Here is a 14,888-nt window from a genome sequence, read left to right as displayed (position 1 = left end):
GTGGTGCCCAGTGACAGGACAAGAAGCAACGGGCACAAACTGAACCACAGGAAGTTCTGCTTCTTCACTGTGAGGGTGACAGAGTGCTGGAACAGGTTGCCCAGAGAGGTTGTGGAGTCTCCTTCCTTGGAGAAGCCATCTGGACATAATCCTGGGCAACAGGCCCCAGGTGACCCTGCTTGAGCAGGGAGGTTGGACAAGATGATCTCCAGAGGTCCCTGCCAACCTCAACCGATCTGTAAGTCTGTATTTATTGATAAACCCAACACCACCCCGCTCTGCGTACTCCTCCCCGAACGTGCTTTCGTATGGGAAGAGCGGCTCTGGCAGCCGCAAACACTCACGGTTTCCAAGGACCGCAATGTGTTACTCGATACTTTCTTGTTAATACAGAGCAAAGAAAATTGAAGCTGACTTAAAGAAAATTTGACGGGTAACGTGCTAAAAACAAGGAGCCGGAGCAAAGGTAAACCTGTAGCACAGGGCATTAGAGCCGCTGCCACGAAAGCGGCTTGCAGAATAAGCTGCCGTTGTTCCCTGTCACTTTTTAGGCAACACTGCTGAGAGGGGATTACAGCACAGGCAGCTTAAAAGGAGCAGGTGAGGGGAGGTACACGGGGATAACTCAAAGAAAACACAAATTACTGTCTCCTCACCGCTGGGGGGAGAGAGGGGAAACGTACCGATGAACTCCTCTTAGGATGACATTTTAGCCTTGGGAAAAAAAAAAAAAATCACTCTCCCCCCGACTTTAGAAGAATCTCTGAATTATAAATAATGTTGCCACTTCGTTTCCACTCTAGCCTCCCTTCACTTCCCGTAATTAAAGGGCGGGGATTGAGAGACACTGCCATAGAAGATAAAAGCGCCATCAGGATTCCCATCGCTGCCGGATTCATTAGCTAGTCAACCCAGCTGACAAGTCTGCTACTTGGAAATTGAAAACTTCTCCCCATCTCTGGCGTGACACGGAGCCTGCCAGAGAGCCGTGTCAGCGCCGGGACCGCGCCGTGCCGGGGCCCCGTGCCCCAGCGCCGCTCGTGCAGCCCCGCGGGAAGCGGCGGCGGACGGCCCGTCCCGGCGCTGGGGACGGATCCAGCGGAGAGGGAAGAAAAAGGGTGTTTCTAGTGTCCCCCCCCGACTGGCTCAGGGGTTTTTTGGCAAGCGGGCTCCCCCCGTGCTGGTTTCCCCTGGATTAACCCCCTTTACGGAGCTTTACGAATGCAAAGCAGGTGCTAGATCTTTAGGTGCAGGAAAGCAAAACGACAAAACCTTTTTCCTCCTTATTCAGCAAATCTCTCAAGCACTCTTCCCGCATTGCTCTGCTCTCCGGCAACGCGGCCACCCCCCAAAGGCGTTGAAGCGACCCTCCACGTGAGGGTCTCCGCCGTATCCCTGTTCCCTGCGCGTGGGCAAACCCAGGTGCAGCTGGGCGCCTGTCTCAGGTCTTCAAGGAGCGCAAACGGGGCTGCCTGGCTGCTGCGATAAAGGCATCCAGCATCCCCCGGCGCAGCAGCACTCGGCCCACGGGACCACAGGGGCACCCAGGCGCGCTCCTCCGGCCAAGGGATGGGAACGTGAAAGCAAAAGCAAACGGGGAAGGCTTTACGGCAGGCACCGGGGTAAGGAGAAAAGGTACCAACAGAGCTACTGCGCGTGAAAGCAAAAGACAGAGAAGGAGGACGAGACGAGGAGGAAGCCTGGACCGGCACAAGGATGGCTCAGAGCTGGGCCAAAGCAGCTGGGCTATGCTCGAGGATGCCTGCCATTCCCCAGCCGTGCCCACACGTCCGTCGTGGGCCCGTCCACCCACCAGGAAGGGGAAATTAAAACCAGCCCTTCCGACTAGAGCAAAAAGCAGCAGAAAAAGAAGACGACAGTACAAAAAGAAGCGAGCTGGGGATTAGGCTCAGAGCCCCGAGACGAGGGAGGGGGGGTCAGGCAGCCATGTGGCTAGCTTTGCGCATGAAATCCTCATTAGAGGCCTGTAAGGACATGAAAGCGGCTTTCCCAGCTTCCGGTCCCCAGCACCCCTGGGGAGCCTTACGGCTGGTTATCTGCTTGTGCTGTCAGAGGAGGAAGTGCAAACTGAGGATTCATGTTAATGACACGGTTTCGGGGCGGGGTGGGGGGGGGGGGAAGCTCTAATTGAACGTATGCATCAATCGGCGGCGAGGGGCTTCTGGAGACCCCCTCCGGGAACTGCCCCCCGCGCGGACACGGAGCGGGCGGGCAGCTGCCTTTGCGGCGGCCCCGCTCCCGGCCGGAGGAGCGGGCCGACCCGCTGCACCGGGGGGCCGGTGCCGCGCCAGGGCTGCGGGCTCCGCGGCAGCCTGATAAGCCGGGAGGCTGCGAGCGCGATGGCTGGCGAAAGCAAGAGCCGACGGGAATGGAAATCAGCTCCAAACGTGAAAGGCATTAAAGCCCATGAATCTCCAAACCACCTGGCTCCTTTAAACTGCTTCCTTCCTTAAATGCTGACACACAATATGTAATACTAAGATGACAGTACACAGTCTATCACCAATCCCAGATCCAGCCAATACACCTCGCTCCTTGCTCGAGCCAGAATGAACAACTGGAAACTAGAAAGTGAAGTAAAAAGCAGCTGTTTTTCTTCCCCCTTGCCCCCAATCCACGGCTCTGGTGTGAATTTATGCAGGCATCTCCCCGAGAGGAGAGCAGACCCCTCCTGACCTTCCTCAGCCACCCATATTCTTGCCCAACCCACACACTCAAATATGTAATAGTCTCACTAGAGCTTTGCTCATTCAGTGAAATTAAGTGAGCGATTTCCAGCCAAGTGCTCGTTGGGGCTCAAAAAGCAAACTTCTGAGTAACCCTATGTCCCCAGAAGCAGAGAGATTTACACAGTACGAGCCTCCACCCCCCTTTAAATCTACTAATGCTTTCTTCTACTTGGTTTCTTTTGACAAATTCTCCAGTACTCCTCTGAAATCCACTATCCCTGGACAACTGAATGGAGATTTTACTGCACATGTGCCTCTGATTACAATATATTACCACTAATGATAATTGCCTGGATTATACTTATCTGTGTCTTTGGCTAATAAACTATAAAAAGACCACCAGTGAAGATGTAATAAAGTGCAGCTGTTGAAGCAAAGCCTGTTTCTAGGTCAAAGCAAGTTTGGGAGAGGCTGGGGAGAGCTGTCTCTGAGAGGGGAAGCAATACCTAACTGGAAATAAGAAGAGATCCTCAAGGCAGCTTTCATTAATCTGAAACTTTTATCCTAGAAACATTACTGGGGTTTATCTGCCAGCAGGACAAGGGGAGGTGCAAGCTTTGCATTTCTCTCCTGCATCTCATTAGCCTCAAAATGGACCCTTGGGCTCTGCAGAAATGTTCCTGGCTGTACGACACATCCATGCACGTACCTATGCTCATGGAGAGTCAGGGAGAGGGAACGAAAGGAACATTTTTTGTTCAGCATTGAGATGCAGCCTCTTCAAGCATGAAACATAAGCTGTTTAAGAGCACGCAGCAACTGTTTGCAGGTGCCAAAGGGCAGGAAGGGGAAAAAATACCATATTCAAGTCCAGTGGAAATTTAGGAAGTTAGAGAGAATTGCCAAGGCTGGAAAGGAGCCAGGACACTGAAGTAAACACCCTTACGCTTCCCTGAAGAACTTGGCTGATAAATGGCGAGTTGAGCGTTACACCTTGTGAGATGAAAGCTCCCACCGAAAGAGCGCTCCTGGGCACCGGGCTTGGGCTGAAGGGGGAACACAGCCCACTGGCCTCCCGTTTCCTGCAGGACTCCAGCATTTCCCCAACAGTTCCTCACAGCAGGAACAACATGACTTGATCTTGCATAGCTGCTTCTAAACCCAAAGTGACAGCAAAGGGGTCTTTTCCCCTTCTGCATCGTTTATGCTACTGCAACACCTAGCATACCATTCCTGAGCTAAACACTGCACAAACGCAGAGTAAGAGGAGAGTGATGCAGCAATGGGCATGATTATCTCGAATCAGAGACCCAATAAACTGACCAGGGTTTAATACGCGCAGCAAGGTTTGCAGGGAGAGGTATTATCTTTCATTATGCCAACTAACACAAAGTGAGAAAAAAAAAAAAAAAGAAGACTTCAGACATACAAGTACTTCTTTCAGTTTTAACAGAATGCTGGAAGAAAAAAGTTAATGTATCTTTCATGAGGACAATCTAGATAATAAGCAACACAATTCCACAGCACAAGCCAGTGATTTTTTTTTTCTTTCTTCCCTCTTCCCTTTTTTTTTTTTTAAATAATCAAGAATTTCTTGTCGTTGATAGACGACCAAAGTAAAACTTGAGTCACCAAACATCCCCCGGATAGAAACACAGTGTAACCTCATGTGCTAAGTGGTACATGAGATTTTACTTTCAGATTTGGGCAGAAACAACAACTTAAAAAAAAAAACCACCCTGTGTCAAACCTAAGCTAAAATTGTTATTCAGCAATTTGCAACACTTACTGTCATATTAAAGTCATTTTATTTTATTTTCGCTCTCTTGCTCTGTTCTCGTAACGAAATAGCAAATCTCAGGATTTCAGAAGACATTTGGCATAACAACTGAAACGCTCCTTAAATGTTTAGGGGGTACAGTCTGTGACACCTGTAATGGCTGCTAACGCCAGTGGAAACTGTGCAGACAGAGGTGAATTGCACCAGATGAGACCGAGGTGACAAAATTGCCGTGGTGCTGAGGCATGACTGAGTTCTGACGCACCGCGAGGCACCAGTTAACGTCGAACGTCGGGAAGGAACGGCGGGGGGGGAACATGGAAATCTGCTCCGGGAACAGTATCGCCACAACAACTTCGGTTCTCGCTCCCTGCTAAGGGAGTAGTATTTCCGAGCTACGTGGCCTGCGCACAGGCAGCGCTGTGCACGGGTGTGAGAGCGCGCCAGCCCTTTCCTCCCGGGAAAAGGGTCTCGACGGGACGCTGCAGGTGGCTTCCCTGCGCGCGGTCCCATGGGAGACCTCTGCCTTTGAGCAGCCACCACAGGCGCTTGGTCTGCAGCGCTTTCGAGACTCAGGCAGAGCTTGGCGGGATGCTTTTCCCAGGTCTTAAGATATTCTGTCCCTTTATCAATGCTATCAGCCCGGGATACGGCGTGCCAGGTGTTTCAGCGTCCTTATTTCCCACCTGCTCATCGCCTAGCTACGACGACACTATAAGGTCTGTTTGCTTCCTGTGTGAGCGTGGGATTTATAAACATGGAAGCCTTTACCGAAAAGCAATAAAAATATTTCTGTACTTTCTCTTTTTTTATTTAGTAAACTTCCAAAGGAAACAAACTTCTGCGCAAACAAACACGCATCACCAGGAGCCCTGGGGGCACAGCACTGTGTTGGATTGCGCTGTTCTCTCTTAAAGACCAAGGGCTGAACGCGCCTAGTGCCCAGAGAGGGACCGACTAGTGATTTTCCTTCTTCAGCTGGAGCAAAACGCTGGAAGCAGCCAAACGCATAAACAAAGAGAAGCTGGATGTTTTAACGCAGTCAATATTGCTCATCTCAGGTGTTCTCTAAGGCACAGATAAATACATTTGGCAGACGAAGACCCTAGAGGTCTTTGCCCTTGCCACAGACTAACCGCGGGGACTTAGCTAAACCGTACCGTCTCTCCACGCCTCAGTTCTGCTGTAAAACAAGGAGGATACCGTTTTGTTACAGGGATGGGAACGATTACCTCTTTATGAGGGACTGATTTCTAAACCTGACAACATCTCTTCCAATGACACATGTCCCTGAAGAACACGGTTATGACAAACGCTTGATATGGCTCATACGACAGTGTTGGTACTTACTTTTTCAAAGGCTCTATGACTGTCTTCTGGATCTGATTCACCTGTGGAAAGCAAAACGGATGATTATATGCCAGGCGCGTTGAAAACGCCTGTTCGAACAACGTTACATGTTTGCACAGCGCCCACAACGTGGGCTTCCAAGCACTACCGTAACGCCCCTTAACCAAAAACCAACCACCTTCTCCCATGTGCTTGGGACAAGCTGCAATCCCCAGCATGACCAACAGCACGAGGGCGCAGAAGGGACCTCCTGTCCCGCGGCTGGCACGCCGGGCCGCTTTGCTCTAGGTGCTTGGCACGGCGCGATGTGCCAGGGAAAAGAGAGCCCAGGACCGGCTGCCAGCGCTCTGCCACTCCCCGGCTGGCCGTGACGGCGCACGTCACGCAGGAAACACGGGCAGGAGAGAGAGGAGAGAACAAACCTCGGAGTTTTCTGCAGAAACCTTAACATCTGAGCAAGCCCAGCGCCAGACAGTCACAGGAGGAACCCCTGCCCTTGACAGCAGAAAGGTTGCAAAAGCTCATGGAGAACTTAATGTGGAAAGCATCTTGATCATGACAAAAAGGGAAGGAGGACCTGTTTGGAGGGGAGAGCGCCGCAGCACACCCTGGTCTCCCTCGCTTCAGCCCTGACCCATATTCACCTTCTCCTGGTTGAAAGAGTCCATCCTCTTCATCGCTGTGTCAAAAGCCGTGACCATCTCCAGGAAGACGGGATCCTGTTCACAAAGGGGGTTAGACAGCAGGTCCGAAGAGATTTTGACAGCTGACTTTGACATGGCTGCGTGCAACGGGATCAGTAAGCATGCAAAGGAAAGCAGAGAGGGTCACGTCTCAGCGACGGCCTTGCAGGACAGTCGCGCAACAGTTTGCTCCCAGGGAACCTCTGCAGGCGCCCTGCATCTGCAAAGGGGCATCGTGGACAAAATCTGGAACATCAGCCGCTCAGGAGAGTTCAGCTCAACTTTCCAGGAGGATGTTTGCCGGTAGTTGAGAGAAAACAATGGAAGAACCACCAATTCATTCGTGTAAACACCCGGAGAACTGTTTTTATATAAGTTAAGTCTGGATCACTTAGATGTAAAGCTTGTGATGTTGCCAGAAATAATACCAGACTAACAAAAGCACTGTTTTCTTTAAAAAAGTAATTTTTTTTAAATATATCTTTTCTCGACAGACTATTAAGTATCACTCTCAGTCTCGCTACAGCTCTTCCACAATGAGGAAAATCACAGTCCATTAAGTCTTTCAAAGAGCTTTACAAAAATATATATTTGAAGAGGATTTAGTGCTGGTGGAAAAGGACCATAGTGACAGGCCTGGAACATGAGGTTTCTCTTTTACTCTCAAAACAGGCATTACACAAGCACCAGAGAAACAAGCTAGCTAAGCACTTTCCCTCAATGAGCTTAAATTTTCTGCCCATGGAAACCACCTCCAAAAGCAAGAGGAAAGTACAATGGCTAAAGTCTCTGCAGGCCCAGAGACTGCCACCAAGAAACCCCGAAACCCCGCTTCGCAGCCTGCTGGGCTGCAGTTCCTATCTTGCTGGGCACTTCTGCTTGCTTTCCATCAGACACACCTCTCTTCCTAGCCACACGCTTGGTCTTCAAAAGGAAAATTAAATCCCTATAACTGGACCACTACATGAGAACAATGAAATAACTACGGTATAGAATGGAAAAATGAATAAAAAAAAAAAGCAAGCATCAATATATAAGGGAACAAAAAGAGCAAAAAGGCATTGGTACTAAAAAAAAAAAAACGTTCTTTTTTGTCAGCACTGTTGCTGGAAGTTATTCCAGCTTAAGATCAGAAAGCCAGATGCTTGAGCGGTGCTACAGATGAGCTTTGGAAAGACTCCTACTGTACGAACTCAGATATTGAAAGTTAAAGTCATCTGAATAATGGAGCTTAAGATCATAAATCAAGGGGTTAAACATTCTGATTTAAAGGTTACACACAATTATACAGAGAGCTCAGAAGCTAAATAGCTGGGAAGCTCAATGAGACGCTCACTACAGAATAACAAAGCTACCGTATCCATCTATTATCCAAACATTAAGGGTTTAGACATTTAAACCTTTAAACAGATGGGATATAATCCATATGTGTGACCACATCTGAGGAAGGATTTGTGCCAAAATGGGACCGAGTTAAGAATGGCAGAACTCATTCAGCTGGAAGAAAAATTACAGTTTCCCTTCAAAAGAAGAGAACTGAAACTGTACAAAGTAGGGGAGATGGGGACAGCAGGACGGGGCTACGCTGGAGGCCGGGAAACAAGACTCCCCAGCCCTGCTCTGCTCTGTGACTTCGGGCAAGGCATTTCCCCTGCATCACTGGCCTCACCTTCGCAGCTGCAAAGAGCTACCTGCCTGCCGCTGCTCCCAAGGCAGCTTTGCCGACGCCGGCCCACGCTCTGTCCCCGGCCGCGCACGGGGACGCAGGGACCGGAGGGCGTCCCCCACTCGCAGCGGCGAAGGCGGTCTCAAAACGCCACGCGCCTCTCCCTGAGCTGCGAGAGGAGAGCAGAGCAGAGCAGAGGAGGAGAGCATCACCTGCCTCCCGGCGTGGGCTCGAGGGGGATCAGCTCAGCTCTCCGCAAAGCAAGCGTGCGGGATTGGATTCCAACGAAAGAAAGTTGACTTTAGGGAATCGCTGCTTATTTGAATCAAGATAAAAGTAGCGGAGAGCAGCCCTGCACGTTCCAGAGAGCAAAGCTCAACACGCTGATCCAGTGGAGCACTTGCATTTTGTTTTGAAAGGAGAGCTCTCGCCTCAAATTAAAGAACATCCTCCTGCTCCTTAATACCAGTTTTTTGTTTGGAAAGAGGGCGGGGAAGGGGGTTAGTGATCTCTGTCAGCCACAGTACAGAGAGTGCTGCTAATAACCCATACCCTTTTCCCAGCCATGCTGCTGCAGCTGGCAGGGCAGCAGCTGAGTCTCTCAGGAAAACTTCTGCACAGGAGGAGGAATCGGTCTTGTTCTGAGCTGAGTCTATTTTGGCAGAAGGTGGAGACTCAGCCACCAGGTCCAATTTGCAGGGAATGTTTGCAGGCAGAGTGAATAATCAACCCCCTCAATGCAGAGGTACAATGGAAGAAATAAGACACTCAGGAGAACACAACAAGCTGGTGCGCTGCCACACTCAGCAGACACGGGGGCTAAACGTCAGCGAAGCAAGAAGCAAGCCTGGCTATCTCCTCTTGGTTACGGGCACTGCCAGGCGAGGAGAGCAGTCCTCACTGCTTGGTCAGATTTATCTCCCCTTCCTTCACAGGACCACATTCAAATTCTCCCCTTATACTCATGATTTCATGCCTTTAAATGAGAAATCAGATCTTACTGGATCTGGCCAAGGCTCATTTGTGACTCTGCCATGTAGCAGAACGGAAAAAGAAAGTCCTCCCACAGCTCCTCTGGGACTTGAAATGCTCCATATAAACAACGCCCACTGCAAGGGAGGGGAGGGGAATCCTTAACAAGGAAAAACTTAGCAAGGATCCCTGACAATGACCAGGGTCCCACGAAAGGGCAGTTTTCCCCTTGGAAAGGATTCTTTCCGGCAGCGCTGGTTACTGGTGCTTTTCCCACTGTCCTCCCTGAGCAAGCATGCGTGTGCACCAGCACCGTGCTTGGAAGGGTGGCAGAGTGCACGCAAGAGCGGGCAGGACCTGTGTTTCTCTGGCAATACCTGAGCACGCACACGCATCCATACACAGAGGTGAGAACCTGTACCATGGGAAGCCCCACGTTCACCAGCCCTCCTGCTGGCAAACAGCCTGGTGGGGCTCCTTCCCACCCCTCTGTGAACCACGCTCCCCCGAGATGCATGCTGGACCAGTCCAGCCCACACCTGCTTGCGCTGGTGCATCTGCCTTGGCTCTGGAGCTGTGGGGGCCCAGGACGAATAGGGACTGCTCCAAACCACATGCTGAGAAAAGCCATCTGTGTTTAAAACAGTTCCTTGCTGCATGTTTCAGCAGGCTGCCCTGCTTGGTTCAATAATCGGCATCCACTTAATTCCACTTCTCCCAGCTCCCCTCCTTCAGACGGTTTAGTCTCTCCCATGTCTGTTTAAACCCCGCGCCATGTGGTGCGGTCACTCTGGTTTCCTACTGGAGAAGCTATTCAGTGAGCGGGCAGGGGCTGATGTGCATGGGGACGGGACACCTGCAGGGCAGATGTCACTCTCTGCACACGCGGCAGCCAGCAGCTGTGGCAGTACACGCAGAGATGACTTGTTTATTGCTTCCTACATCGCCCACTGCAACGAGGTCAAGCCAAACGAAGCAGCCATTAAGAGAACTAGGAGGGTTATTCCTGAATGGGAACCACCACGTCAGCAGTTCGTAGACATGAAATACAGGCATCCAGTGCCAACGTGGTGCTCTACAGACCCCCAAATGCTCATCCCACTTTCTGGCTTCAGATAGCATAAACTGTCCTCAACTGAAGCACGTGAGCATGCACTGCTTAGCACAATAGTCTCAGCTGGAGACTCCTGCTGCTTGTCTAATATGAGAACTGGAATAATCACTCCTATTTTTCAGTTATAGAAAGTGAGACAAAGACAGGATAGTGACTCGTCCAAGGCCACACAACAAACAAGTCAGCTCAAGAGATACGGACGAAGCCCATAACATACTTTCTGTTCCCTTGGTTGAGCTACCGCTCAGCAAGCAGCCCTCGTGCAGATGGCCTTGTAACTAAGAAAACTGAGTGGGACTGAGAGATCTAGATTTGTTTTCCAGACTTGTCACAGATTACTCATGTGATCTTGAGAAAGTCACTTCATCTCTTTGTGGCCAAGTTCACAGTCTATGTATCCTACAGTCACATACCCAAGTCTGCATCTGTGCTTTTCTTCATGTCCTTCTGAAGTTTTTTGGTCTGATCTTCCAATCTGAAAGATGGAAGAACAAGGCAAACTCTGAATCTTGTAAAGAAACAAATCAAAATGTATTAGATATGTAACAATTCATGTATGTGCTGCTGTGAGTTAAAAACATCCATAAAGTTCAGTGCTGCCTAACCTTTTCAGGAGGTTCTCAGATGTTTTTCAACCTTTTCAGGTTGGTGACCTCTTATTCAAAGTCACATGTTTTCTTAAATCCTTTTACTTACTACAAATGGTAAACCCATATGCTTCCAGATGATAACTATGAGCAGACATGACACAGTCAGTATGGTAAAACCAGTATTTGTCCTCGGAAAAGTCGAACCATTGGGTAACCCACTGCATTCTGTGAATTTTGCATTCTTTACTTTACAGCTGTCATAATTTGCAACCCTCAAACCCCTTGCAAATACTTTTTAGGACACCTTTGAACACCCACCAACGAAAGAAACCCTGAACAATTAGAAATTATACAGCAGCAAATGGTTTGCTAGAAAGAGCGTAACTGGACAAAATTTCCGGGGAAGATGGCACAACAGATAGGTACACTACTATTCTTGTCTCACCAGTATGGTTAACACTTACTGCTGAAGCTTTCCATATTCCCTTTCAAAGTCTCTCTCCACCTGTGGAAAGAAGAGATTCACATCAGCTCAAAGACACTGCAGTGCAGTACGGAGTGGCAGCTACCCGACCGTTCCAGACCCTGCGCAGCAAAACCTGTCCTCAGGAAATGCCTGCATGAACCCAGAGAAGCATAAGCTAGAGCTGTAATAGGAAGTAAAAGTTTCAAAAGTAAATGAAATCTTTTTTTTTTTCTTTTTCCAGGCTATCTTAGAGCAAAAGTCACTGCCACCAACTGCACCAGCTCATTCCAAGGATGTGCTCCAGCACACGAGCGGGAAGCTGACAAAGTGAACGGGAAGGCCCTAAAAGCACAGAAACCGCAGCTTAACACACACTGACACGGGAGCTCGGTTACTGCAGTGTCTGTTCTGCCCAGCGCAGCTCAGTGCTCGCAGGAGACGAGCCTCTCTTCTCTCCTGGAGGCATGATCACCCCAGAAGCAGAGAGTACGTCCTTCTCCTCTGATACCATGCTGTACAGGATCACCTAAGCCCACTTCATAGCGTATGAAGAATTGCCCGCATACCACCGCTTTCTGCACCCGTGACTGACATCAGCTCTGTTTCTTCCGGCTTCTGGTATTCCGGCTTTGCCGTCCTTCCCCCGTCGGAGCCTCTGCAACAGCTCAGAGGACGCCACCCACTCCACATGCTGCTGCACAGGCTGGGACCCGCAGGAGAACCTGGACTACTCCAAACCCAAAGCCTCAACCCGGATTTGAAACAGTCCAGGCCTCCTTAGAGAGCGCATCCCTGACTGTCCAGCACTGCTGGACAACACCTCCACCCCTCCCAATACCCCGCACGCCATCACTGAGCCCTCCAGTCTCCAAAACCATGCCATATCATTTGCCCCCATGTACACTCCTACAATACAGTCCACCATATAACTACAACTCCCTCAGGTCACATATTTCTAGCAGAGCACCAGTCCACCTGGACTGCAGCACCTTGCACAAGGAAGAGAAACCTGCGCTTGCAAGGAGCACGCAAGCTGAAGAGCTCATCCTTCTCCCGATGTTACATCAATGACTACTTCCTCCTACTTGCTATCTGGCAGCAAGTCTCCAGTGATATAAGATATTTTAAGGAACTTTCCTTCCATGCTGACTGTTTTAACACACACTTAAACATTCATTCCACACCTCGTCGAGCAAATAAGCAAATGGTTTTCAATTGACCAGCCCAGAGTAAATACATGCGCTTTTGTTGTCATAGGATCAAAACTGGGTTCATTTGTGTTGTCAAGCTACCACGTTATTAAGGAAATGCTAAAATGTTATAAGCAGCCAGGACTAGAAGGATCCAAAGGTTTGTTCCAAATCTGCATGCTGTCCTCGGCATTTCAATCCCAGGCTCAATGCAACAACACTATGTGAAGCAAGAACACTTAATACTGACATGTGCTTTTCAGTCAAAATTGCTATTAAAATACCAACATTCTAAGATGGAGCCCAGTATCTCAGTTTTCTTGAAACCTCCTTTCCTAAATACCTTTTGATCTGCCCTTTCAGACACATGTACACCGTGCAGCGACTCTATCAGCCCAATCTAAAGGCAGCCAGTGGCCTGGGAAGTGAGCGTGCTGAGTTTCAGCCCAATTCCCAGTGGACAGCTGTCCACACCATCAGATCCCACCATCCTAGGGATGCATGCTGGCTCTCCCTGCTGATGAAAAAGCTCCACGGAGCTCAAACTCCCTTTCTTGCTGCTAAAAATGGTCGCTGGAGAACAGGCATGGATCAGTGTGGGGGCAGCTCACACGACTACTGCCTGGTTCACAGTTCTGCAAAAATCCGCAGCAGCTGGTGCCTGGAGGTCAGGTAACCAGCACATAGTAAAAAATCACCCCATATTTCTATGGCTGTTCCGGCTGCAAAAATAACCACAGAGTATTGCATTCTATTTATATGTCTTATGTGTGAATTGTTTTGGTTGCAAACCACAGAGGGTCGGGCATGACTCAGAAATATGTCCTTTGAAGGCTGGTGGGATCCTTCCCCTGACATGGAGCTCCAGCCCTCTCCAAGTTCAGGAGGCTCGGCAATCAGTTCCACAGAGGACCAGAGGTTTCGGTCATGAAACGAAACTACCTGCAAAGATTCTTGATATCTGCCCAGTCCCTTTTTTTGTTCAGGTCTCCCTTTACTGTGCAATGCCTGCAGATGAGAGAAAGGCACCGTTGCCTAATGGATGTGAAGATATTACTTTCACACCCTGTGACTCTCTAGATGACATGCCCTCAAGACTCTTCCAGGACTTCCAAGATTCCCTGAAACACTGCACCTGGTTTTCTTGTGTGCTTTCTATATATGAGCGAGGTGAACCTACCAGGCAGCGCTTCAGCTGCCTGGCCTGACTCACATCTCCAGTGCCATCTATGCAGAGACAGCTGCCCAAGGATTGCTCTTATTTTTCACGCCCACAATAGCAACTGGCTACCAGTCATCACAGTCTGCACACTGATGTAGCCCTACCAGTCATTACTGCTCTCATTTGCATTGCAGGGGCCCAGATACACGATACAAACGGCCAGAAGCAGGGCCCCTGATGCACGATATAGGTAAGACCTGCTCTCAGTGGCTCACGCAATGCAGATATAAGGAAGGCAACAACCGGTGTATCAAAGGCACGTGGAGCATGCAAGGACTAGTTGAGAGCAAGCCAAGCACATTTTGCAGGGTACACTAATTCCCACTCCCAGTAGCTATCATCAACGGCCACACATATCCGACACTTACGGCAAAAGGCTATGGATAGGATTATCACGTTAAGAATGACGAGAGCAAGAAGTACAGGCAAGAAAATTACAATATCCTTAAGGGACGTTTCCGTAATATTAAAATAATCCCACTTCTCTGCAGCCTCTTTCTGAAAACTGAAAATCAAAACGTGTTTCTGTATTGAACGCTTTTTCTTCTAGGCATATGGGTTAGTTAATGTAGGATTGCTCTTCTACAGCTTTTTATTTAAATCTACATAAGAACGATGATTTTTAACGAGCACTGAAATAAAATCATGATCCTCTTTTTCACCTACTTATTTTTGTTTGCAAACACTGGGCCTTCCACCTGTGATAACACCCTACCTTCTTTAAGGGCAATATAATAAACACCATGGTTACAAGGCAATGAAGCAAGACCAAAGCCAACACTACAAAGAGATGGAAATAAGGAACTGTGATGAACCTTCTTATCCCCCCTGAGGTTAATTTCTTTTCCTGGAGGAGGAGGACTAGCTCATTTCTACATGTTCCAGTGGTCTCAGCCTCTTCATGGGTCTTGGGAAAAAGAGGGAAGAAGCAGACGCTTTCTCCTCCCTCCTCTCCAAAAAATGAACCCAAATAATTAGGCCAGAAATTCTGTTATAACCTGGAACTTCTGCTGGGCTGTAGCCATCTCATTCAACCGGAGGAGATGCAAGGCAGAATTTCTGTGAGTAACCTGGGCGAAGGGCAACAGCAGCAGTAGACACGACAGTCTCTGTGTCCGACAGCAAAGTCTTGAGCCAAAGCGGCGCTGCAGACCGACTACAAACA

General features: G+C 49.3%; 1 protein-coding gene across 12 annotated transcripts in view; it reads right to left on the bottom strand.

The window, feature by feature from the left end:
• BIN3 (bridging integrator 3) overlaps nucleotides 1–14,888 on the bottom strand; it is a 47,597-nt gene that overhangs the window by 17,233 nt on the left and 15,476 nt on the right. For all 12 annotated transcript variants that reach the window (XM_068920461.1, XM_068920465.1, XM_068920455.1 and 9 more), the window contains 4 exons: nucleotides 11,310–11,350; nucleotides 10,669–10,730; nucleotides 6,465–6,601; nucleotides 5,821–5,861 (listed from right to left, as the gene is read on the bottom strand). In XM_068920461.1, coding sequence (XP_068776562.1) covers nucleotides 5,821–5,861; nucleotides 6,465–6,601; nucleotides 10,669–10,730; nucleotides 11,310–11,350 — 281 coding nt within the window. The remainder of the gene's footprint in view (nucleotides 1–5,820; nucleotides 5,862–6,464; nucleotides 6,602–10,668; nucleotides 10,731–11,309; nucleotides 11,351–14,888) is intronic.

Source organism: Struthio camelus, chromosome 27 (assembly GCF_040807025.1).
Source record: "Struthio camelus isolate bStrCam1 chromosome 27, bStrCam1.hap1, whole genome shotgun sequence".
Taxonomy (NCBI): domain Eukaryota; kingdom Metazoa; phylum Chordata; class Aves; order Struthioniformes; family Struthionidae; genus Struthio; species Struthio camelus.
This window is presented reverse-complemented; position numbering and strand designations above follow the sequence as displayed.